General features: G+C 44.4%; 1 protein-coding gene across 1 annotated transcript in view; it reads left to right on the top strand.

Moving 5' to 3' along the window:
- LOC126235183 (SET domain-containing protein SmydA-8-like) overlaps positions 1–25,759 on the top strand; it is a 130,737-nt gene that overhangs the window by 42,452 nt on the left and 62,526 nt on the right. Inside the window, exon 2 of the mRNA XM_049943914.1 lies at positions 11,550–11,725. Within this exon, the coding sequence (XP_049799871.1) occupies positions 11,550–11,725 (176 nt within the window). The remainder of the gene's footprint in view (positions 1–11,549; positions 11,726–25,759) is intronic.

Below are 25,759 nucleotides of genomic sequence, written 5' to 3'. Positions count from 1 at the left end.
TTTCCACGAAGGCATTGACACAATGGGATAAGAGCATTAACAGTTACGCCGATTACTTTTGAAATAATAGATAGTTTGCTTTATTTTTTCCATCTGTCTCGTTTTCATTTGACTGCACCTTGTACGATCGTTCGCGACCGTTTACAAACGGTCGGTACACGAAAGGCGGGAAGTAGCTGTGCAGTGCTACAGACTGAGTGAAAAAATGACGCCTTCAGTCAACAAATTTATGGCTGCGGTGCCCACTATGAAGCGGATGTCCATTAGTGTCGTCTGTCACTGTCGATATTTCTCTTTTGACAAATAAAACAAAGAAGTGCACAGAAAGAATAAAAATACTAACAAGGCAAGAGGGTGACCTCGAACGCTCAGACACGTACGAAAATGTGCTTAGAATATAAATCGCTCATCTGAAAAAGAATGGTATGACACATCGCGTAATTAATATGGCGTTTGATATTGGACAGTTTGGATGCAAAAGTGACGCTGAATGTGAAAAAGCGGCTGTAGTCAGATGTGTATATTGTTCCGTTCCACTTTGCTTTGACCACTTCATTGAAATTCTACACTTGCTCTTTGAACAGTGAATAGCTGTGCAACACAATCAGAACGGTAGAATAAGTTTGTTATTCAGATAGCGTGATTATTTTAGCCAGAGATAAATACAGCAATACTTGACGTCATTTGAAAACGTGTCCTGTTGCAACGACATTTTGTTACTTTGCAGTACCAAAGTTTCTCTCTCTTAGAGCTTGAACAGGGGACCATTCAAAGGCCTGTGGTTGTAAGACGCACAGTATGGATGGGAATGGGTTATACTAATGTTTCTGAAATGAGCGATTTATATTTATCATATTTTCGTGCTGTTCCGAGCGTTCTAGGTCACGCATTCCCCTTACAAACCCAACAATGATCAATGTCATGTTCCATCTTGATCGATTACACACCGTTATCGCATATCAGCTTAAGCCATCACCAGAAATCTGCCAGATAAGAAAGAAATAAGCGGAGCACTTTTAAGAAAAACATACATTTTTCATATAGAAAAAAATATTGTTGAAATGGTGATACCTGAGGCCGCAGTGCATTGAAGTTGTGTAGTCAGTAAAAATAAAAAGCGATCAAGATGGAACAATGTGTTAATTGGTGCTTCTATGGTCATCGACTCGTATTACGATTTTGTGCTATTTATTGACAGTAACTTCTACAAAGACTTCAAGAGCTCTACATTAGAACAGAGAGGGACTCTTAGGATGAATACATGCTGGGTATGGGCGAAAATACGGGACACCAAAAACAGAAAACGTTACCACGCCCAGCAGGGTGTAGGACATTCAGTTCGCATTCAAAACAGCTCCCAGTCGTCTCGGAACGAATAAACACAGGTTCTCTATGGTTTTCAAGGGAAACGTACGCCATACCTCCTGCGAAATAGTGGCAAGTTTAGTTAACGATGATGGAGATGGATAGCGATGACGCACCCTTCTCTCCTAAGCAGACCACAAATTAATGTTGAGGTCTCGTGACTCTAGTGGCCAGGTCAGATGTCACATTTCATTCTCGTGCTCACAAAACCAGTCCTGGAAGACGAGGTCCCTATCGTCTTTGGACGCAATATAACCACCAGGGAACAGACGTTGTAGCACGGAAAGAATCTGATCAGCTACAATTGTCACATTACCCTTGGCAGTAAAGCGACCTTGCAGAGTAGTCATGGCGGCCATATTATACCACAATAAGGCTGCCATATCGTCACCGATCCACGGCAATGCTACACTCTTGGAATGTAAACTCGACCAGAGGTTGGAAATAGTGTGACGCACGACTCATCTGTTCAAATGACTTTATTCCGGTGCTCCATAGTCCAGGGTTTATGGCTTCGCCACCACGTTTTCCTGTTAACGAGCATTTGCATAACTGGTGAATGGTTTTGGAATTCCAGTTCATCCTACAACTTGCTGCTCATGGAGCTCCCTTCGTTGTACTCTGATACTGACAGGGTTCGCGAGTGTAACAATCAGTTCTGCAGTGACTTTGCAGCTGTCACCATCTTATTTTCCGTCACAATCCCCTTCAATGACTGTCACGATAACTCAATACACACTTTCGTCCGCGTTGTGACTTAGAGAATGATGTTTACCTCTTTCCAAGTATACGGCATAAATCTTCGATAGGGTGTCTCTTGAAACGCCAAACTCTTCGGCTCCCTAGGTTACGGAAGCACACACCACACGAGCACCAAGAATCTGCCCAAGCTCGAATTCACTAAGTTCCCACACAATGTACTCACAACTACGCAGAACACTGTTCTGAGCACGACTGATACTTGCAACGCATTGACGACGTTGCACAGGTGCCATTCGTAATCAGTAGAGACCGGATAAAAACAAAAAATGTCGTGTGACTAGGGCCTCTCGTGAGGGTAGACCATTCGCCGGGTGCAAGCCTTCCGATTTGACGCCACTCCGGCGACTTGCGCGTCGATGGGAATGGAATTATGATGATTAGGACAACACAACACCCAGTCCCTAAGCGGAGATAAACTCCGACCCAGCCGAGAATCGAACGTGGGTCCTTAGGATTAAGATTCTGTCGCGCTGACCCCTATGCTACCGGGTGCGGACAGTAGAGACCGGATATATGCATCATGAACATTAAAATGTGCATGAAAATGCTTAAAAATGCATGAAGAGTGTCGAAATATGCAAGATCAAATAATAAAAAACAGGTAGTTTCTGCGTGCATTACATCTCAAGGTCAAACCTGTGCATATTAGTTACGTAGAAGAGCGCCGGTCACGCGAAAAGTCGGTACATTTAGAGCGCTGATATTATTTTCTGTATACTTTCTGGCAGAAGTCAGGAAGGGGGCCTTTCTGGGATTATTTTCTAAAAATTCGCAAAACGGGGACGCATACCGTGTTTCAAGAATTGTTCCTTCTTTGTAATTGTTGTCGTTAACAAGGGGACGCGATGCGAGTGAGTCGCAGCGAAACAATCGATATGTACAGGACTAACTCTGAGATATATCGCAAGCAGAGGGGCACGGTCGAAAACTCCGTATTATTCTATTTGAAAAACAACATACAATCATGAATTTTTTAAACAGCGTAAACTTTTAATTAATACTATTGGACCAAAGCATCATTTACAATTTATTTTATATTTTTCTACTATTGCAAACAAAAACGACCAAACGTTCGGTAGTAAAATTGTGTATTCGATCACTGAAAACATTTTTATAAGCAGAAAAGGACCGTTCTACATCAACTGTGGTAACTGTGCAGTATTTGAATTTTGGTGCTATGTTAGCCCTTATTGTTTCTGGTAAAAGTTCAACTGTACCATTAATAAAACTGGGTTATTGTTTAAAATGCTTTCGAGCTTTTCTTTACGTTTTCTTGGGAATATCTCCGGCAATGGGGAATTTGCTAGAATAATTTTATTCATCAATTGAATAGATTCATTCAACCACAAACTTTGAGTTTCAATCTTTTTAATACTTTCATGGAATATGGGAAAAATGAGCGCTATCACAGCAATGTCTTTTTTAATACAGGGATCATTAAAAGCTTCCTTGCACTGGCAAACTGCCAAAGCCTCTGCACTATCGAAGTTGTTTACTACGCCTCCAATGACCTCGAAATGTTCACTGTAAAACAACACAGCTTCGACCCACGTACTCCTCTTTGTAGCTCTTGATACGAGGAGGAGCCTTTAGAAACACTTTCTTTGCGGATGAAATCAGTTTATTTACAATGACAAACGTGGAACGAACTTCTTCAACAAGAGCGATGTACTCCCTGTGCAAAGCACGTCCCATGAATCAAATTGGGATAAAATACTCTGACTGCTTTTCTTGCTTTGATCATATAGGGAGCAGCATCTTAAATAAACACAAACACCTATTCATCTGCAGAAGATTCTACAAATATTTTTTTAATACTCTCATTTACAAATCTGGCGATCTTAGAATGATTTACTTTTTCAAGATCTTTGCAGGCCGCTAAATAGGAAGAAGAAGGCTCTTCTTTTAAAGCACCAACAATTAAATTTGCCATATAATGGCCACAAGTGTCTGTAGTTTCGTCAACTGAAATCCAGATAATGCTGACCTTGAGTTCATTGCGTATTTCTTCCAGAAAAATTTACGTAAATTGTCGGTACGTAATTTTTACGCAATGTTGATTCATCTCATACATTTTGATTTATGCAGTATTTGAGTAGGAAGCCTTTGAGAATAGGGTTCGTAGGTTTGTGAAGAGGAATATTGCTTGCAATGAATGCTTCACATAGATCCACGTTAAATCAACTTTTTTGGTTACCTTTGGACAAAGACCTGCTACTGCAACTTGCTGTTGTCAGAAGTTGTTGTCATAGTCCTTTCTTCTGCATTCCTGCGATATGAGGAGTTGTCTTGACATGCTGGTCTATTTGAACTTTTTTGTTGTTGTTGGACGAAACGTTTTTCTCGCAAACTCTGCAATGTAAAACAATTCCGTCGTATGTAAACGTCCCAGGATGGTCAGCTATCCACGACACGACGTTTCTTTTATGGGCGGCATGGCGCACTACACGTCGTAAACTGGTTCAGCAGTGGACAAGTAAATAGAAAACGAAACTGAAACAATGGACGTGCCGACGTGTACGGTATGACAGAGGATGGGATGAACAGGGGAGGGGGGGGGGGAGGCGGATGATCATCGTTGACTCTGTCTGCCTATTCCTGTCCCTCATCTGTAATGATTTCGCTAGGCAGTGGCCTCTCGGTTAGCAACTGCAGGCAGTCCTAGCTCGCGGTCTATATGTGAGACATGAAAACTAAATCGAGCTAGAGATCGCCCGTCTAATTTTTTAAAATATTGTAAACATAGAGCGAAAATATGCATCGTCATTAATTTTTAGTTATAATACGCAATAATCGGTGACAAGGGGCCAAATGTGCAAATGCATATGCAACATGCAAATGCATACAATCCGATCTCTAGTGATCTGATCTTCCCCCATGAACCATGGACCTTGCCGTTGGTGGGGAGGCTTGCGTGCTTCAGCGATACAGATGGCCGTACCGTAGGTGCAACCACAACGGAGGGGTATCTGTTGAGAGGCCAGACAAACATGTGGTTCCTGAAGAAGGGTAGCAGCCTTTTCAGTAGTTGCAGGGGCAACAGTCTGGATGATTGACTGATCTGGCCTTGTAACATTAACCAAAACGGCCTTGCTGTGCTGGTACTGCGAACGGCAGAAAGCAAGGGGAAACTACAGCCGTAATTTTTCCCGAGGACATGCAGCTTTACTGTATGATTAAATGATGATGGCGTCCTCTTGGGTAAAATATTCCGGAGGTAAAATAGTCCCCCATTCGGATCTCCGGGCGGGGACAACTCAAGAGGACGTCGTTATCAGGAGAAAGAAAACTGGCATTCTACGGATCGGAGCGTGGAATGTCAGATCCCTTAATCGGGCAGGTAGGTTAGAAAATTTAAAAAGGGAAATGGATAGGTTAAAGTTAGATATAGTGGGAATTAGTGAAGTTCGGTGGTAGGAGGCACAAGACTTTTGGTCAGGTGATTACAGGGTTATAAATACAAAATCAAATAGGGGTAATGCAGGAGTAGGTTTAATAATGAATAAAAAAATAGGAGTGCGGGTTAGCTACTACAAACAGCATAGTGAACGCATTATTGTGGCCAAGATAGACACAAAGCCCATACCTACTACAGTAGTACAAGTTTATATGCCAACTAGCTCTGCAGATGATGAAGAAATTGATGAAATGTATGACAAGATAAAAGAAATTATTCAGGTAGTGAAGGGAGACGAAAATTTAATAGTCATGGGTGACTGGAATTCGTCAGTAGGAAAAGGGAGAGAAGGAAACATAGTAGGTGAATATGGATTGGGGGGAAGAAATGAAAGAGGAAGCCGCCTTGTAGAATTTTGCACAGAGCATAACTTAATCATAGCTAATACTTGGTTCAAGAATCATAAAAGAAGGTTGTATACCTGGAAGAATCCTGGAGATACTAATAGGTATCAGATAGATTATATAATGGTAAGACAGAGATTTAGGAACCAGGTTTTAAATTGTAAGACATTTCCAGGGGCAGATGTGGATTCTGACCACAATCTATTGGTTATGAACTGCAGATTGAAACTGAAGAAACTGCAAAAAGGTAGGAATTTAAGGAGATGGGACCTGGATAAACTGAAAGAACCAGAGGTTGTAGAGAGTTTCAGGGAGAGCATAAGGGAACAATTGACAGGAATGGGGGAAAGAAATACAGTAGAAGAAGAATGGGTAGCTCTGAGGGATGAAGTAGTGAAGGCAGCAGAGGATCAAGTAGGTAAGACGACGAGGGCTAATAGAAATCCTTGGGTAACAGAAGAAATATTGAATTTAATTGATGAAAGGAGAAAATATAAAAATGCAGTGAATGAAGCAGGCAAAAGGGAATACAAACGTCTCAAAAATGAGATCGACAGAAAGTGCAAAATGGCTAAGCAGGGATGGCTAGAGGACAAATGTAAGGATGTAGAGGCTTGTCTCACTAGGGGTAAGATAGATACTGCCTACAGGAAAATTAAAGAGACCTTTGGAGAGAAGAGAACCACTTGTATGAATATCAAGAGCTCAGATGGCAACCCAGTTCTAAGCAAAGAAGGGAAGGCAGAAAGGTGGAAGGAGTATATAGAGGGTTTATACAAGGGCGATGTACTTGAGGACAATATTATGGAAATGGAAGAGGATGTAGATGAAGATGAAATGGGAGATAAGATACTGCGTGAAGAGTTTGACAGAGCACTGAAAGACCTGAGTCGAAACAAGGCCCCGGGAGTAGACAACATTCCATTAGAACTACTGATGGCCTTGGGAGAGCCAGTCATGACAAAACTCTACCATCTGGTGAGCAAGATGTATGAGACAGGCGAAATACCCACAGACTTCAAGAAGAATATAATAATTCCAATCCCAAAGAAAGCAGGTGTTGACAGATGTGAAAATTACCGAACTATCAGTTTAATAAGTCACAGCTGCAAAATACTAACGCGAATTCTTTACAGACGAATGGAAAAACTGGTAGAAGCGGACCTCGGGGAAGATCAGTTTGGATTCCGTAGAAATGTTGGAACACGTGAGGCAATACTAACCTTACGACTTATCTTAGAAGAAAGATTAAGAAATGGCAAACCTACGTTTCTAGCATTTGTAGACTTAGAGAAAGCTTTTGACAACGTTAACTGGAATACTCTCTTTCAAATTCTGAAGGTGGCAGGGGTAAAATACAGGGAGCGAAAGGCTATTTACAATTTGTACAGAAACCAGATGGCAGTTATAAGAGTCGAGGGGCATGAAAGGGAAGCAGTGGTTGGGAAAGGAGTGAGACAGGGTTGTAGCCTCTCCCCGATGTTATTCAATCTGTATACTGAGCAAGCAGTAAAGGAAACAAAAGAAAAATTCGGAGTAGGTATTAAAATTCATGGAGAAGAAGTAAAAACTTTGAGGTTCGCCGATGACATTGTAATTCTGTCAGAGACAGCAAAGGACTTGGAAGAGCAGTTGAACGGAATGGACAGTGTCTTGACAGGAGGATATAAGATGAACATCAACAAAAGCAAAACGAGGATAATGGAATGTAGTCAAATTAAATCGGGTGATGCTGAGGGGATTAGATTAGGAAATGAGACACTGAAAGTAGTAAAGGAGTTTTGCTATTTAGGGAGTAAAATAACTGATGACGGTCGAAGTAGAGAGGATATAAAATGTAGACTGGCAATGGCAAGGAAAGCGTTTCTGAAGAAGAGAAATTTGTTAACATCGAGTATAGATTTAAGTGTCAGGAAGTCGTTTCTGAAAGTATTTGTATGGAGTGTAGCCATGTATGGAAGTGAAACATGGACGATAACCAGTTTGGACAAGAAGAGAATAGAAGCTTTCGAAATGTGGTGCTACAGAAGAATGCTGAAGATAAGGTGGGTAGATCACGTAACTAATGAGGAGGTATTGAATAGGATTGGGGAGAAGAGAAGTTTGTGGCACAACTTGACTAGAAGAAGGGATCGGTTGGTAGGACATGTTTTGAGGCATCAAGGGATCACAAATTTAGCATTGGAGGGTAGCGTGGAGGGTAAAAATCGTAGAGGGAGACCAAGAGATCAATACACTAAGCAGATTCAGAAGGATGTAGGTTGCAGTAGGTACTGGGAGATGAAGAAGCTTGCTCAGGATAGAGTAGCATGGAGAGCTGCATCAAACCAGTCTCAGGACTGAAGACCACAACAACAACAGTGATCTGATACAACGGGGCAACCTACAGGCTTGGCTATCAGTTGTACGTACGTTCAAGCAAGCATTTCTCGTGATGTTTCCATATTTTTGCCCAACTCCTGTACATATTCAATAATCTAGCAAGGCATGTTAAATGTGTTGCAGGCGATTAAGTGGAAGTCAAAAAAAGAAACAAATTTTTGTTGGGGAACTGCTTCTATGAGGTGCACCAATAAAGTAATGAGACTGATTTTCTTTGCAAGATGTGGCAACCCTGCTGGCTTGCGTAGGGACAGTATCTTTGTCCTTGGTCTATAAGCTGCTTCTAGTCCTAGTTGCACATCGATGCAAGTGCTCAGTCGTGAGTTATGCTGTTATAAGTTAACACGCGTTTGTGTCTCTCGTCACAGAAATGGAACCGCATAATACTGCGCAACCTTATGCCACTTCTTTTTGCTTTAAATTGCGTGAAAACGCGACGGCAACTTACGGTAAGATTCAGAAGGCTTTTAGAGAGGAGGTTATGTCAAGAGCTCAAGTTTTTCCTTGGCAGAAAATGGTTAGTGAAGGCAGAGCGAATGTGGAAGATGAAGACCGCAGTGGACGACCATCAACCTCACAGACGGATGTCAACTTGGCCAGGGTGCGTGAACTCGTACGATCTGATCGAAGATTATCCGTGAAAATGATTGCAGAAGAACTGAACATCGATCGAAAAATGGTTCGTCTAACAATAACTGAAGACCTTGGTATGAGAAAGATTTGTGCAAAAATGGTCCCCAAAACTCTCACACCACAACAACGAGAAACACGGAAAAATGTGGCAGCCGATCTGTTAGAGCAAACGGAAATCAATCCAGAATTGTTGAGCCATGTTATCACTGGTGATGAAAGTTGGTTTTTTCAGTACGGTCCAGAGACAAAACGCCGAAGTTCGCGATGGTACTCAGAGGGATCACCCAGACCAAAAACAGCTCGCATGTCAAAGTCAAAAGTGAAATGCATGCTTATGTGTTTCTTTGATTCCAAGGGAATTGTTTATAAAGAGTGGGTGCCTCCTGGACAAACAGGTAACCAATATTACTACAAACAAATTTTAGAAAGACTTCGTAAAAGAGTTCTTCGTGTCTGTGCCAACATTGCTGATAATTGGATTCTGCATACGATACTGCGCCATCCCATACTGCTCTGTCACTACAGCAATTTTTAACCTCAAAACAAATTTAGATACTACCACAGCCACCTTATTCACCAGACATCGCTCCGTGCGCCTTTTTTTCTATTTGCAAGAGTCAAAACGGCGGTCTAATGGTTTAAATGGCTCTTAGCACTATGGGACTTAACATCTGAGGTCATCAGTCCCCTAGACTTAGAACTACTTAAACCTAACTAACCTACGGACATCACACACATCCATACCCGAGGCAGGATTCGAACCTGCGACCGTAACAGCAGCGCGGTTCCAGACTGAAGCGCCTAGAACCGCTCGGCTACACTGTCAAGGGACACCATTTTCAAACAATACAAGATGTCCAAAAAGCTGTGACGAGGATCTTGGAGCATATTACAGAAGACGAGTTCTAGAAATGTTACCATCAATGGCAGAAGCGCTGGAAAAAGTGTACGCAGTCAGAAGGAGACAACACTAAACTTGACTAAAAGGAAAAGCAACTTTTTTTTAACATCAGTCTCATTAGTTTACTGTCGCACCTCGTACCAACCTAACGTTGTTGGTAACAGTGCATTTCTTATTAGCGCAATAGTTGTTGTTGTTGTTGTTGTTGTGGTGGTGGTATTCAGTCCTGAGACTGGTTTGATGCAGCTCTCCATGCTACTCTATCCTGTGCAAGCTTCTTCATCTCCCAGTACCTACTGCATCCTACATCCTTCTGAATCTGCTTAGTATATTCATCTCTTGGTCTCCCGGTATGATTTTTACCCTCCAAGCTGCCCTCCAATACTAAATTGGTGATCCCTCGATGTCTCAGAACATGTCCTACCAACCGGTCCCATCTTCTAGTCAAGTTGTGCCACAAGCTCCTCTTCTCCCCAATTCTATTCAGTACCTCCTCATTAGTTATGTGATCTAACCATCTAATCTTCAGCATTCTTCTGTAGCACCACATTTCGAAAGCTTCTATTCTCTTCTTGTCTGAACTATTTATCGTCCACGTTTCACTTCCACAAATGGCTACACTCCATACAAATACTTTCAGAAACGACTTCCTGACACTTAAATCTACACTCGATGTTAACAAATTTTTCTTCTTCAGAAACGCTTTCCTTGCCATTGCCAGTTTACATTTTATATCCTCTCTACTTCTACCATCATCAGTTGTTTTGCTCCCCAAATAGCAAAACTCCTTTACTACTTTAAGTGTCTCATTTCCTAATCTAATTCCCTCAGCATCGCCCGACTTAATTCGATTACATTCCATTATTCTCGTTTTGCTTTTGTTGATGTTCATCTTATACCCTCCTTTCAAGACACTGTCCATTCCATTCAACTGCTCTTCCATATCCTTTACTGTCTCTGACAGAATTACTATGTCATGGGCGAACCTCAAAGTTTTTATTTCTTCTCCGTGGATTTTAATACCTACTCCAAACTTTTCTTTTGTTTCCTTTATTGCTTGCTCAATATACAGATTGAATAACATCGGGGAGAGGCTACAACCCTGTCTCACTCCCTTCCCAACCACTGCTTCCCTTTCATACCCCTCGACTCTTATAAGTGCCATCTGGTTTCTGTACAAATTGTAAATAGCCTTTCGCTCCCTGTATTTTACCCCTGTCACCTTCAGAATTTGAAAGCGAGTATTCCATTCAACATTGTCAAAAGCTTTCTCTAAGTCTACAAATGGTAGAAACGTAGGTTTGCCTTTCCTTAATCTTTCTTCTAAGATAAGTCATAGGGTCAGTATTGCCTCACGTGTTCCAACATTTCTACGGAATCCAAATTGATTTTCCCCGAGGTCGGCTTCTATCAGTTTTTCCATTCGTCTGTAAAGAATTCGTGTTAGTATTTTGCAACTGTGACTTATTAAGCTGATAGTTCGGTAATTTTCACATCTGTCAACACCTGCTTTCTTTGGGATTGGAATTACTAGTACTATATTGTATTCCATAGTATACAGTATTCCATAAGGTATTCTGCTGTATTGCACCTAACTAAACTCCATAACACTGACATCATTGCAGATCGAAGATCTCCTGATTTGTGGAGAATAAGTTTCGCGTAATAAAGGGTGTAAAAAAGAGTGGTTGTGTTGTGCGTGCAGGAAGAGGGCGGCGAGGAGCGGAGCGCGTGCGCGGTGTGCGGCGGGCCCGCGCAGGAGGCGTGCGCGCTGTGCGAGCAGACGTCGTACTGCGGGCCGCAGCACCAGAGGCAGCACTGGCCGCTGCACCGCGCCGGCTGCTCGCCGCTGCGCGTCGCCACGTCGCCGCAACTCGGCAGGTCAGCCACCGGCGGCACGCGCTGAGGCTGGAGCAGTAGCCGAGCTCTACTCGACTGCAAATAAATGTTTCATAACCTACCAAAACTATAATCAAAATAAGAGGAATGCATAGAAAGCAAAGAAGATTAGAGTTTAGTGTACCGTCAATGTTGAGGTGTTCATAGACTTAGTACAAGATCGGATTGCCTGACGAAGAAATGAAAATTGGCGGGGGACATTTCAAATTTACCATCGCGGCAGTAGATCTAAAGTTTTAGCGAAACGCGGAAAATCTAAATCGTGATGCTCTGACGGGTATTTAGACCCTTCTTTTGTCCAGTACGAGTCCAGTGTTTCACACACAGTGCCATCTCGCTGAATGTTGTTGTTCTTGTGGTCTTCAGTCCAGAGACTGATCTGATGCAGCTCTCCATGCTATTCTATCCTGTGCAAGCTGCTTCATCTCCCAGTACCTACTGCAACTTATATCCTCCTGAATCTGTTTAGTGTATTCGTCTCTTGGTCTCCCTCTACGATTTTTACCCTCCACGCTGCCCTCCAATACTAAATTGGTGATCCTTTGATGCCTCAGAATATGCCCTACCAACCGATCTCTTCTTCTAGTCAAGTTGTGCCACAAACTCTTCTTCTCCCCAATTCTATTCAATACCTCCTCATTAGTTATGTGATCTACCCATCTAATCTTCAGCATTCTTCTGTAGCACCACATTTCGAAAGCTTCTATTATGCTCCCCAATTAGCAAAACTCATTTACTACTTTAAGCGTCTCATTTCCTAATCAAATTCCCGCAGCATCGCCCGATTTGATTCGACTACATTCCATTATCCTCGTTTTGCTTTTGTTGATGTCCACCTTATATCCTCCTTTCAAGACACTGTCCATATCGTTCAACTGCTCTTCCAAGTCCTTTGCTGTCTCTGACAGAATTACAATGTCCTCGCTGAATGTAACGGATATAAATACACTACTCCGCTACCCTTCCCGCAGTGCACTTCGTCTTCCGATATATTTAGGTGGAAACAATATATTGGTTGACTCTTCTAGAAACGTACGCACAGCATCTCTCTGTATCGTCTGCCACGGGAATTGGACGAGCAACTTACTAAACGAGTTCGTGAGGAGATGTCCGGGTCTTCTTTGAATCTTCTCTGTCTTGTCTATCACTCTCCACCCAGTAAGGGTCTCCACCTGTGAAGCAGTACTCAAGTACTGGTGGAAAAAGAGTTTCATAAGGCACCTCTTTCGTAGCTGCATACATACACTCCTGGAAATTGAAATAAGAACACCGTGAATTCATTGTCCCAGGAAGGGGAAACTTTATTGACACATTCCTGGGGTCAGATACATCACATGATCACACTGACAGAACCACAGGCACATAGACACAGGCAACAGAGCATGCACAATGTCGGCACTAGTACAGTGTATATCCACCTTTCGCAGCAATGCAGGCTGCTATTCTCCCATGGAGACGATCGTAGAGATGCTGGATGTAGTCCTGTGGAACGGCTTGCCATGCCATTTCCACCTGGCGCCTTAGTTGGACCAGCGTTCGTGCCGGACGTGCAGACCGCGTGAGACGACGCTTCATCCAGTCCCAAACATGCTCAATGGGGGACAGATCCGGAGATCTTGCTGGCCAGGGTAGTTGACTTGCACCTTCTAGAGCACGTTGGGTGGCACGGGATACATGCGGACGTGCATTGTCCTGTTGGAACAGCAAGTTCCCTTGCCGGTCTAGGAATGGTAGAACGATGGGTTCGATGACGGTTTGGATGTACCGTGCACTATTCAGTGTCCCCTCGACGATCACCAGTGGTGTACGGCCAGTGTAGGAGATCGCTCCCCACACCATGATGCCGGGTGTTGGCCCTGTGTGCCTCGGTCGTATGCAGTCCTGATTGTGGCGCTCACCTGCACGGCGCCAAACACGCATACGACCATCATTGGCACCAAGGCAGAAGCGACTCTCATCGCTGAAGACGACACGTCTCCATTCGTCCCTCCATTCACGCCTGTCGCGACACCACTGGAGGCGGGCTGCACGATGTTGGGGCGTGAGCGGAAGACGGCCTAACGGTGTGCGGGACCGTAGCCCAGCTTCATGGAGACGGTTGCGAATGGTCCTCGCCGATACCCCAGGAGCAACAGTGTCCCTAATTTGCTGGGAAGTGGCGGTGCGGTCCCCTACGGCACTGTGTAGGATCCTACGGTCTTGACGTGCATCCGTGCGTCGCTGCGGTCCGGTCCCAGGTCGACGGGCACGTGCACCTTCCGCCGACCACTGGCGACAACATCGATGTACTGTGGAGACCTCACGCCCCACGTGTTGAGCAATTCGGCGGTACGTCCACCCGGCCTCCCGCATGCTCACTATACGCCCTCGCTCAAAGTCCGTCAACTGCACATACGGTTCACGTCCACGCTGTCGCGGCATGCTACCAGCGTTAAAGACTGCGATGGAGCTCCGTATGCCACGGCAAACTGGCTGACACTGACGGCGGCGGTGCACAAATGCTGCGCAGCTAGCGCCATTCGACGGCCAACACCGCGGTTCCTGGTGTGTCCGCTGTGCCGTACGTGTGATCATTGCTTGTACAGCCCTCTCGCAGTGTCCGGAGCAAGTATGGTGGGTCTGACACACCGGTGTCAATGTGTTCTTTTTTCCATTTCCAGGAGTGTATTTTCAAATATTTAATGGGTCTGATCGTTTCTACTGGTTCATCGACAAGCGTGTTAACCTACGCCTATTTACACACAAAACGTTATATTTGTATATGTCGAGCGTTAACTACTAATCCCAACACCAAGCGTAGATCCTCCATTTCGCTACAGTTTTCTAGCACTGCGACTCATCTCCACACAGCAGTGTAATCTATCAACAGCGTCACGGAGCGTCATCCACTGGGTCATTTATATACGCTGCCTGGCAAGAATGTGAAGCACCCACAAGACATGATCGGACGGCAATGTAACTCTGTACATGTACACACCATCGATGTGAACGTAAATGATTAGAACTGCAATTCACCGTGATAGGGAGAACGGCTACCAGAGTGCATTAATATTCTTCGAGTTTAATGTTGTGAAACGCCTGCTAAACCCACTGGGCAGAACAGGTGATTAGGATTGTGGAAAGGGCCAAATAAGGTTGGGGTCAGTTACACCTGAAAATTGTAATTTATTGTAATTTAATAACACCTTTAAACCAATAGGGCACATCACCGAACCTTTAGAACTACGAATTTCAAAAAGCAATTCTTTCACCGCTGAAGGCCTCCAAACAAGAAATCTTAAAAATCAACAAGATAAAAATGCAGTTAAAATAGTAAATTTTATATATATATAATTTCTTTTAAAGCATTGGCTATGATAGATTATAAACAAACAATTAAACACCGGTGAGAAGGACAATAACAAAAACAGCACTCAGAAGCCCCCAGGGAGGTCGGTCGCCCTCGTTCACTTATGTGAGACAGGTGGTGAACCCAAGTACACTTGACCCGTCGGAACCCAACCAGGGGACAGCCACGCACCGATCGACAAAACGACCTGCTTGCCATCAATCGGTACATGAGAACTCAAACACGAAAGGTTACGAACGTAATTATCCACAATGAAATATGTATTAGCTGTCAAAACTACACACCATGTTGGACAGCGACAACAGGTGAGGAAAGGACGCTGCTTAAAATTACGTTAGTGACCAGGGCAGGTAGCGGGAACACTAACGGCCACAAGGTAGAAAATTCCGCTGGTACACTTGAATTTGAAATAAGATAATATAGTTAACTTCACCCAAAAGGAACACTACCTGAATTTACGTCAGTGGCCAGGACAGGTAACCAAAACACTAACGGCCACAAGGCAGAAAATTCCGCTGGTGCACTCGAATTGTAGTAAACCAATATAGTTAATTGAACCGCATGGCAGCTAAATTTCAGCAATAGAAACACTCGGTGCCGCTCACAGGAAAACCTCCCCAACAGCGAACCACCGAAACGAACCGCACAACATGAATGGACGTGGCTTGGTTAGTTGAAGCCGGCCGCGGTGGCCGAGCGGTTTTAGGCGCTTCAGTCCGGAACCGCGCGACTGCTACGGTCGCAGGTTCGAATCCTGCCTCGGGCATGGATGTGTGTAATGTTCTTCGCTTAGTTAGGTTTAAGTAGTTCTAGGACTGATGACCTCAGTCCCATAGTGCTCAAAGCCATTTGAACCATTTGGGCAGTTGAAACCACTACTCAACTTTGACGTCCTGGGTCGGTGAACCACGAAGCTCGTAGTGATCGGACAGTTCCACATGCGCTCCGACGCTGCGCAGGGACCGCCAGCAGACTCTGCCGACTGCTCGGCGCGGAGATAACTTCCCTGGTCCGCAGCAACCGACCGACTTCTCTCAGAATGCCGACAACATCTAAAATAGTCGTCAGTGGAAGTAACGCCAACTACACACACAACCTGACAAACACTTGCACGAAGACCTGAACGTTACCCAACACTAACTAAACACACACGAAGACAATTCGGGAGTCGATGCACACACACACACACACACACACAGCCGACTCATGAACGCTCGGCGAGCCAAAACGCGTCGTCCGGTAGGACGACCGACCGACGATCCACCAAGACAGTGGCCCGGATCAAGAGATGCGTGGCGGCAATGGTCGGGCGAGCCATGTCGACGCAGACCTCACTGCTGCTCCAACCCGACTGCACTAGTGCCGCATTGCAACTCCCCGACTGGCAGGTCCGGACTGCGCTCCAGGCGCGTTAAAACTGACTGGCCGACCCGAACTCGCGACCCGAACTGGCTTACGACAGACAACGACCAGGAAGTAATAGCAGTCGAGCAAAGATACTACGAGAGGGGATATATCGATACGCCGGTCAGTCAGGCAAAGCAGCAACTCAGTGACAGTAGTAATTTAAATTAACGTAGTGAGGTGGAAGTACGTTAAAAACAGGGTGTAAAGTACATGATGGCGGGAACACGAGCCACGCACGGCTCATGTTGTTAATAGGGCTACTAGGATACATAAGGGGTATTAACAGCATCGGATGCTGAATGACCATTGTGAAAGATACAGAGATGCCGTGTACTCGTATAATACAGCGTAATCAGAACCTGAGAGAGTCTGAATGGGGTCTCATTGCGAGCCTCCGTTCGGCCGACTAGTCAAATAGGTCAGCATCCATATTTGTAGATCATTCGGATATTACACTGACTTGAAGTTGGACTGCATGGGAACGTGAGAGCAGACATATTCATCGTCAAGGCTGCGGTCAACCACACGTGACCACCACAAGGGACAACTGCCGTACTGTGCACCACCCACATCGTAACACGTTCACATCTGCGTCATCCATCCGAGAACAACAACAGTACTCCCTGCAACTTACGGTGTCATCTTGCAGCGTTAGTCGGGGACTAGCACCGGCCAGGCTACGAAATTACCATCCCATGCGTAAGCTGTCGTTTGTAGTAGTGCCGCGACTGACAAGCGTGGACTGCTGATGAATGGCGTCATACTGCGTTTAGCGGTGAATCGTGGTGTTCCACTATCCTGGATGACAATCTTTGACGGCCAGCCCCTGTGGCCGAGCTGTTCTAGGCGCTTCAGTCCGGAACCGCGCTGCTGCTACGGTCGCAGGTTCGAATCTTGTCTCGGGCCTGGATGCGTGTGATGTCGTTAGGTTAGTTAGGTTTAAGTAGTTCTAAGTCTAGGGGACTGATGACTTCAGATGTTAAGTCCCATAGTGCTCAGAGCCATTTGAACCATTTTGATGAATATGACAGCAACCTGGGAGGAGGTCACATTCTTTCAATGCTTTGGAGAGGCGCAGTGACGCCATGGTATGGGGAGCCATCGCGTATGACTTCAGATCACGGCTGTAAGTGACAGAGGGAACTCTGCGGACAGAACTGTATGCATGCACATCCTGCATCCTCGGTGTTGTCCCTCATCCGACAGTATCGAGGTGTTATTTTCCAACAGGATAACGCTCGTCCCCATATCTCATCTGTATGAGCCGTCTGCGTGATGTTGAGGCGCTCCAGTGGCCAGCAAGATCCCCACATCAGTTTCCCATAAACACGTGTGGGAGCAGCGCAGACGTCAACTCCGTTACAGTACCAGTATCCGGGATATCAAGGAGCAGTTACAACAGCAGTTCACTCATGTGAGGAGACGACGACAGGTTCCTCAAACGAATCAGTGCATGCATTCAGGCCACTGGGGGTGCAACGTCATACTGATAACTGGGCTCATAGTGCAAAGATCTTTGTAAATTTGACTCGCTGTTGCAATAACTGAAATAACATCACATATCCTCCAAATTTATGAAGTTTCATTTCGCTTCCTCTTGCCTTTCTGGTTGCTTAACTTTACTTTGCAGTCATTGTATACCGGTTCCTGTCAGGTGAGTGACGTTAAGCGCTGTCGGACTTGGCTAGCACTTCGATTGGTGACGATCCGGTCTGCTGAGCGCTGTTGGCAAGCGTGGTGCACTCAGCCCTTGTGAGGCCAACAGAGGAGCTACTTCATTGAGAAGTAGCGTCTCCGGTCTCGTAAACTGACATACGGCCGGGAGAGCGGTGTGCTGACCACGTGCCCCTCTATATACACATCCAGCGCCGCCTGTTGACTGAGAATGACACGGCGGCCGGTTGGTGCCGTTGGGCCTTCATGGCCTGTTCGGGCGTAGTTTTAATTATTGTCTACTATGAACAGCAAAGTCATGGTATGTTAAAGGAGCCGACAGTATTAATGTGGATAAAATCGGGAACCGAAACCAGAAGCACTAACTGATACTGGTGAACAAACGGTAGAAACACAAATGCTTTTTCTGTGGTCTTCGTCAATGCAAATTCAACCCTCGAACTGCCTGGCTGGGTCACCAGATCGCTGCCGCGGAAGACAACTATTACCTTAAGACGATGGGTCTCAACTGGTCATGTCGAGGTTTGCAGCGACACTGTTGTGTCAGACTTGCTTGAGTACGTGGTTGCTAGCATCCACTCGTACGAACTCGTAACGCAGCAGACTTCTAGGCTTGGGAGAGATGAGCAAAGGCATTCAAGCAGGAGGTCCCCACTCTGGTGAAGGAGAAGTGCTATCAGTCAGTCCCGCCTCCAAAAAACGCCGCACAGGCGACAATTGTTAATATTATTTATACCAAAATAGACAAGGAACCCTAGTGCGTGTCGACACGCGAGGCGAAATGAGCACTCTTCGAATAGTTCCGTGATTCTCTGGGACATCAGTCACGAAGAAATGGCCGCCTGTTTACTACTCATGGAAGATGGAGATTAGAGATCTTTACCTATGAAAAGCCATGTCGTTTTGATTTAGAAAAGAAAGCTTTCTCTGCGTCATGGGTGCGCCGAACCAGCGACGGTCAATTTTCGACCTGTGGTGCAGAATGCTTCATTTGCGCATCTCGACTCTCCGCTCTTAGCGCTGGTACCACTATAGCTCTCGCAGCACATGAATTTTTCGCACCACCTACGTACTCCTTGAATAAATGCTTATGCTCAAAGGAAGAAAAGATATAGCTATTGAACTTCATTGTTCACCCAGGAAGTATGAATTAAAAAACACCTACAGCAACAATTTTTCGTATGTTATTAAGTACACGATCCTCTGTGGGTCCATCACCAGGTGTAATTTGTCTTAATGCATGTTTTATTTTTTTCTCTTGAATGAGGTGAAATGCTTATTTCTGTCATGAAAAGGTTTGATCTTAGGTTATGAGTTTCGTTAAATCAAACGCAGAGGATATGTGCGAAATAGTGGAAAAGATGAACAGAGTAAACTTGCCACATAATCCAAGAAAAGCATTTTTAACGTTTTAGCACAATCATGGGGAAAAGAATGTATGGCGGCGCTAAAACGTTAACAACACTTTTCTTGCAGTGTGTGGTACGTATTTTCCAGTATTTCGCACATATTTTCCGCGTTTGGCTTAACGAAATTCATAACCTAACATCAAACCCTGTCATGACAGGAATATAAATTTCAACTCATTGAAGAGAAAAAATAAAGCGTGTATTAAGACACATTACACCTGATGATCGACCCGCAGGGTCCGAAATGCATCGTGTACTTAATAAAATACGAAAAATTATGACTGAAGGCGCTTTTTAATTCATACTTCCAGTCCACTGAATAAAGTCACGTTTGAAGCTGCAAAATATGGATAAAATAAATTCAGTGCTGGTTCCCTGAAATTTTCCTTTTTCCCAAGATTTCCTCAATTAGCGGAGCCCTATACAAGCGTGCCTGCCATAGGCCACACAGCCACCTTAATTTTCAGCGAATACCTTACAGCAGATAGGTGACGAGCGCTTGCAACGCCTGTAGATGATGCACAGACCTTCAGGTCACAGTAGAAATGATCCTGTGTGGTACGCCTGAAGTCACTTTTACGACTGAAGATTCCTCTCCTTTAAGACAGACATGGTGTGTTGTATTTGCCAGGTGCTCTTCAGTCAAGTCACAAAGCTTGTCTGATATTCCGCACGCTCGTGTTTTGTTCTCGAAGTGTCACAACGGAACTGTATCGCACGTCTTTCGGAAGTCGAAACGCACGGCGTCAGCGTGGGCGCTTGTTTCTACTGCTTTGTATGTAGGTCTCGTGGACAGACAGAGAGATGTGAGTTTCAATGGATCGTTTCTTTCTGAATCCACCTTGACACCGACAGAGGAAACTTCCAGTCTCCTGGGAAGCATAAAATGTATTCCAAAATTCGATAATGAACTGACATCAGCGATATAGTCCTATAATTGTGGGAATGTGTTCGACAACGTTCTGATAATTGAAAGGATGTACCATAGTACGATATTCCTCAGTGAAACAATGCTGGAAAACGCAATTTAGTATTTCTTAAAATTGTTTCTCATATCGTAGATACAATATTACTTTCGAATTCGTTGAATGCTTAAAGCACGGCTACCCTTTACGCTTATTTTGGCTTCATTCGGTTTTTGTGTGTCAACAAGGCTCTTGGTAAGATCAAATCAGTAGTGGTGTTCTCTTTGTATTCGTAGCAGTTTTCTAAAACGGCTGTTATAAAGAAAAGAAACGACAGCGGTTCTTTCTCATCTCTCACATGTTGACTCGACACATACTTATCAAAGACCCACTGTACAATACTCTTGAAATTTGTCTACTTATTCTCAACATTTATATTGCTTTTAACCTGTCGTATTAGGGTTTGTATGCTTTTTACAAAGTGAACAGTCTGATCTTGTTCCCTAACTTATTCTGTTCGCTTTTAGAGGCAGGCGGTTTAGAATAATCCTGCAACTCAAATTTTCAGTAGGTTAACTCTTTCATCCTTTGTCGTAACCGTCGTTCTTGAAAGTCTGCAATAAGGCGTAATTTATTGTCCTAGTTGTAGTTCGGTAAACTTAGTCCGAAACTCATTAAGTTAGAACTCACCGAAAATATTGTCTGTTAATAAAGACAATCGGTAGTACTTTTCCTTGAAATTTTATTTCGTATTATTTTTCTTTTGGTATAGGAAGCAAATCGTAATTTACTGTGCCAGCAGTGACGATGCTACTTTTATAGAAATTGGCAAGGTCAGTAGAAGCATACGTTCGCATATGCTGTCTAACCTCGATTATCGTCCCTTTTGGGACCAGGAGATGGTCGCAACACTAAAATGACCGGATAATAAGAGAAAAACGAAACAAGGCATTTAAGGAATTCAAAATAATGTAACAAAATAAGATTAAGTAAAAAATTACATTTCTAATGAAGAGAATGGAAAACAGGAAACTTAAGCATCCAATTAATTTCTTAAACCTTGACTTTGCGACTGCATCTACCCCTTCTTGGCTCACAAAATGTCCGTAGATGATAGCGTTGGCTGTTGCTCCAAGTATATGTGGGCACTCTGGAATGCATCCTTCGCTGCAGACTGGCTGATCTTTTAGTCTTCTTCGTTTTATTTATCATCTGACTCCTCTTAATCAGCACTATACTGTTGCAAAACAAAATTGATGATCTGATCATCTTCAAGTTCTTCGTTGGTAACAGCAGCAACGTCTCGATCTGTGCAGGATGGATATAACTCTGAAGAATTTGTAAATTCTGCAGTGTCTGGGTCAAGAATTTCTCGAAGTTCTTCTCTTGGTTTAGACTTTGACAAAATTTCCTTCGTGATCTGTGTAGCCCGGTTTCTTTAAGCTGTTCCCAAGCTTGAGCAAGTGTGTAAATTGCATCTTTTATGTTGAAGCTTTTTGTTGCCTCAGTAAGAGCGCAACCCTCTTCTGTTTTCTCTAACAAAGCGCATTCTTCACCTCACCGTTTTTGGTGCAACTGATAAGCTTTTTTCTTTTACGATGGAACTGAAAGTAGGATTCCCTAACGTCTTCCACACAGCGACACCCAAGAGTTCAAGTTTGGGTTTTTTCAATACTTTTCTAGTTTCCAAAGTATTCCAAAACTTTCACGCTCGAAACGTAAATCATGTCAGAGATTTGATAAATTAATTTCAATAGCTTGTTGCTTCGCTAAATTAAATAAATTCTTGGGATTGATTTCTGCCCAATCATCATTTATATCCAGCATTACGAAAAACTTCCGTTGTTGTAAACACCCTAAACCTTGTTCCCCTGTCACCTCCGTAACTATAGTTTCAATAGTATAAAATTATGTCCCATTTGTGATTTTTGTATAAAGACGACGTACTGAATGTCTATCTTGCTGAGGTAATTAGTGTCTCAGTGGTCCAGGTTTTGATTCTCTGTCGTTATAAGTTTTTCTGGGGTTAAATGCACCTTCCCTTCGGGCGCGGGCGATGTTTTCTTTATGTCGAAATGTCAAGCCACGCTGCCGCTTGGATTGTGCCGTGAATTGTGGACCCCTCGATAAGCGGCTGGATGAGGTGGTTGACAGGGTCAGTAGCATCGTGCCATATAAATCACAGTGCTGTTCCAACCAGCTTTCTGGGTAATGCTTCAATTAATTACGGGAAGAAGGAATGCTTAAAATGTCCTATGATGTTGCAGAGCGACATCCTAGTCACAAAACTGATCACATTTTAAAATAAGATGGTGGTAATCGACGACGTCATGAGTACTTTGAAGGACATGATGAAACTGCCTCAGCTCTCTACACTCCAATGACGGTAAGACGAAGCCTAATGACGTCCTGCTAGCAAATCTACGTACTTGCAGCGTGTGTGTACAGTTATCAGAACTTCCTCGCTTGCAACAACTGAATTTGTTGCAGGCCCTGCAGAATAATTTCGCGAAATATGAAAATCATTCTCATTTAACTGAAAATTTGAAATCGCTAGCGCAGAGGCCTTTCCCAGGTGAGTGATCAGCTCGTCTGTGTGCCATGCGGAGGACTCTGATTTAATTCCTTGTACTCCCAAAATGAGGATGCTATTTGAAGCAGAAATAGCGGCTACGAGATCTGGAAAGCTGACAAAGGCTGAGGCCATGCTCCTCCATACAATATCGAAATGACAATATGTGGTAGAGGATGACATGACGCCCGGTCGCCATCAAGGGGTCTTCCAGGCCTTAGGTTTAGCAGACAAGAGCATAGCGAGGACCAGATTAGAGTAAGGAAGACAAGCGACTGTTGAGGTTTGACGTGGAATTGAAAACTTCACCTTCAGCACGTGGGCAGGAAGGAAGGAAAATGAGAACTGAGCGGCTCGTCGACAAAGTGGCGATTAGAGACAATGCACCTGATTAGTCGGCTAAGTTGGATAGATGGCGATGTAGGAGGCAATCGGCCGTTTTCCGTTTCACGGTAACCACAAAAAAGTTAACTCTGGATCCCGAGTGTGAAGCAACACAGGGCAGCAAAGGAAGAGCCTCGGAGCGAACTGGTGCTTACATAGAGAATAAAATCAGATAATTTTGGGCATAAACTGCGACATGGATGTTGATGGAACTCTCCCACCTGTCTCCGTCTCCTCCTCCCCCCCCCCTTCCCCCTCTCCCCACGCCTCGCCTCCTTCTCTCCCTCTCTGGAATTTCTCCGCTCTTTCCGTTACTCTTTCTCCCGACGCCGCTGCTCATGTGTGCTTGCGTTCAGGGACACCAGACCGAAAGGACGAATAATGAGGTCAACACGATCCAGATGTCGACGGAACATAATGAATCCCGTCGCAAATAGCAATAGTCGTAGATACACACACACTCATGTGCACGTACACACATACACACACACAGAGAGAGAGAGAGAAGGGGAGGGAAGGGAGAACGCAGATAATTCTCCAAAGATCAAGGAATCTAGTTATTGCTGACATGTTAATAGTTATGCTGATAACAAGTGAAAACTATAATAAAACCGACATTTAATTTCGTAGTATGATCCAGATGACAAGTATCTACGTACTGCGCAAGCAATCCATCTTTTCTAAAACTAAAACTAAACTCCTCCCGAACAGGCCATGAAGGCCCTACGGTACCGACCGGCCGCCGTGTCATCCTCAGCCCACAGGCAACGACAGCTGACAGCAGTCTCTTTCGAAGACAACTTTTCTCAGATGCTGAAAAAGACTAGGATGGCGAAATACGTAATATATCTTACAGCTCGTTTTGACAATAGGGATATTTGCTTTTATGCGCCTCGACACCATTTTGAAATCAATGCCGCTTCTGCTTTACGTGTTACGAAAGAATATGAAAGCATCTAGCACCTTTTGAATTACAGACGGTACGTGACTACTGCTTTTACACAGCAGTCTGTAGCTGCGCTGTTAGCAAGTGCATGGTTCAGCAGAACTCCTAGCAAATTCCAATTACGTTGTCCATAATGGTTGCACTGTTTGCTCGAGAGGGCGAACATTGTTTACATTTGTTGTGAACAGTCGAGCCTCTACTACTGGTGATTACAAACACTTGGATACAAAGCATGTGCATATTAACAACATTTCCAAGTGCATAGCTACCCACACTTCTTTTAATTAACACTGTTATCTGTATCAAGATGTTTTACATTGTGAGCTAAAATCCAAGCATGAACTCAAACAAATATAAACATGTCCGTATACTGTCAAGGTCCGCAGCTCGTGGTCTCCCGGTAGCGTTCTCGCTTCACGAGCACGGGGTCACAGGTTCGATTCCCGGCGGGGTCAGGGATTTTCACCTGGCTCGAGATGACTGGGTGTTGTTGTGTCATCATCGTTCATCCCCATTGCGGTCGGAGGAAGGCAATGGGAAACCACCTCCACTAGAACCTTGCGTAGTACGGCGATGCGGGTCTCTCGTATCGTCCCCTACGCTCTGTTACGGAGTATGGGACTTCATCATCATACTGTCAAGACCAATGCTGTTACGGGATAAAACTATGTTTCTCTGTGACTTTTTACATCTACATCTACACTGATCAGCCAGAACATTATGACTACTTAGTTAATAGCCGGTATGTTCACCTTTGGCACGGCTGACAGCCATGACGCGTAATGGCGTGGAAGCAGTGGTGTGTTGGTAGGTCACTGGAGGAAGCTGGCACCACATCTGAACACACGAGTCACCCAATTCCCCTTATCGAACACACGATAAGTCGTTCAGTTTCCGAAATGCTCGTCCCGAGCCTCCAGGCCATCACAGTCTCCCCTCTATCAAACTCAGATAGATCGTGCGCCTTCCCCGTTCTGAACACAGACAGCACGCTCACTGATACTATGTGCCCCGTGCGTGTGTCTGACAGTCATTTGTCGCCAGGCGACGCTACTGCCGCCTGGACAGGGCTATATTGACAGTAAGTCGGTGGTCATAATGTTCCGGCTGATCAGTGTTCATCTACATGACTACTTTGCAATGCGAAATCAAGTGCCTAACCACCGAACCACCTTCAAACTTTTTCTCTGTCGTTCCATTCTCTAACAACTCGCGGGAATAACGAACACTTGAATCTTCCCGTGAGAGCTCTGATTTCTGTTATTCTGTTACAATACCTTGGCGGGGTCACGGGTAGTAGATACCTTGAGAAGTGGTTCCGCAACAATAACATTTCTATTTTCAGAGTTCCTGGCAGATAAAAATGACCG

This window comes from Schistocerca nitens, chromosome 2 (assembly GCF_023898315.1).
Source record: "Schistocerca nitens isolate TAMUIC-IGC-003100 chromosome 2, iqSchNite1.1, whole genome shotgun sequence".
In the NCBI taxonomy this organism is placed as follows: domain Eukaryota; kingdom Metazoa; phylum Arthropoda; class Insecta; order Orthoptera; family Acrididae; genus Schistocerca; species Schistocerca nitens.
This window is presented reverse-complemented; position numbering and strand designations above follow the sequence as displayed.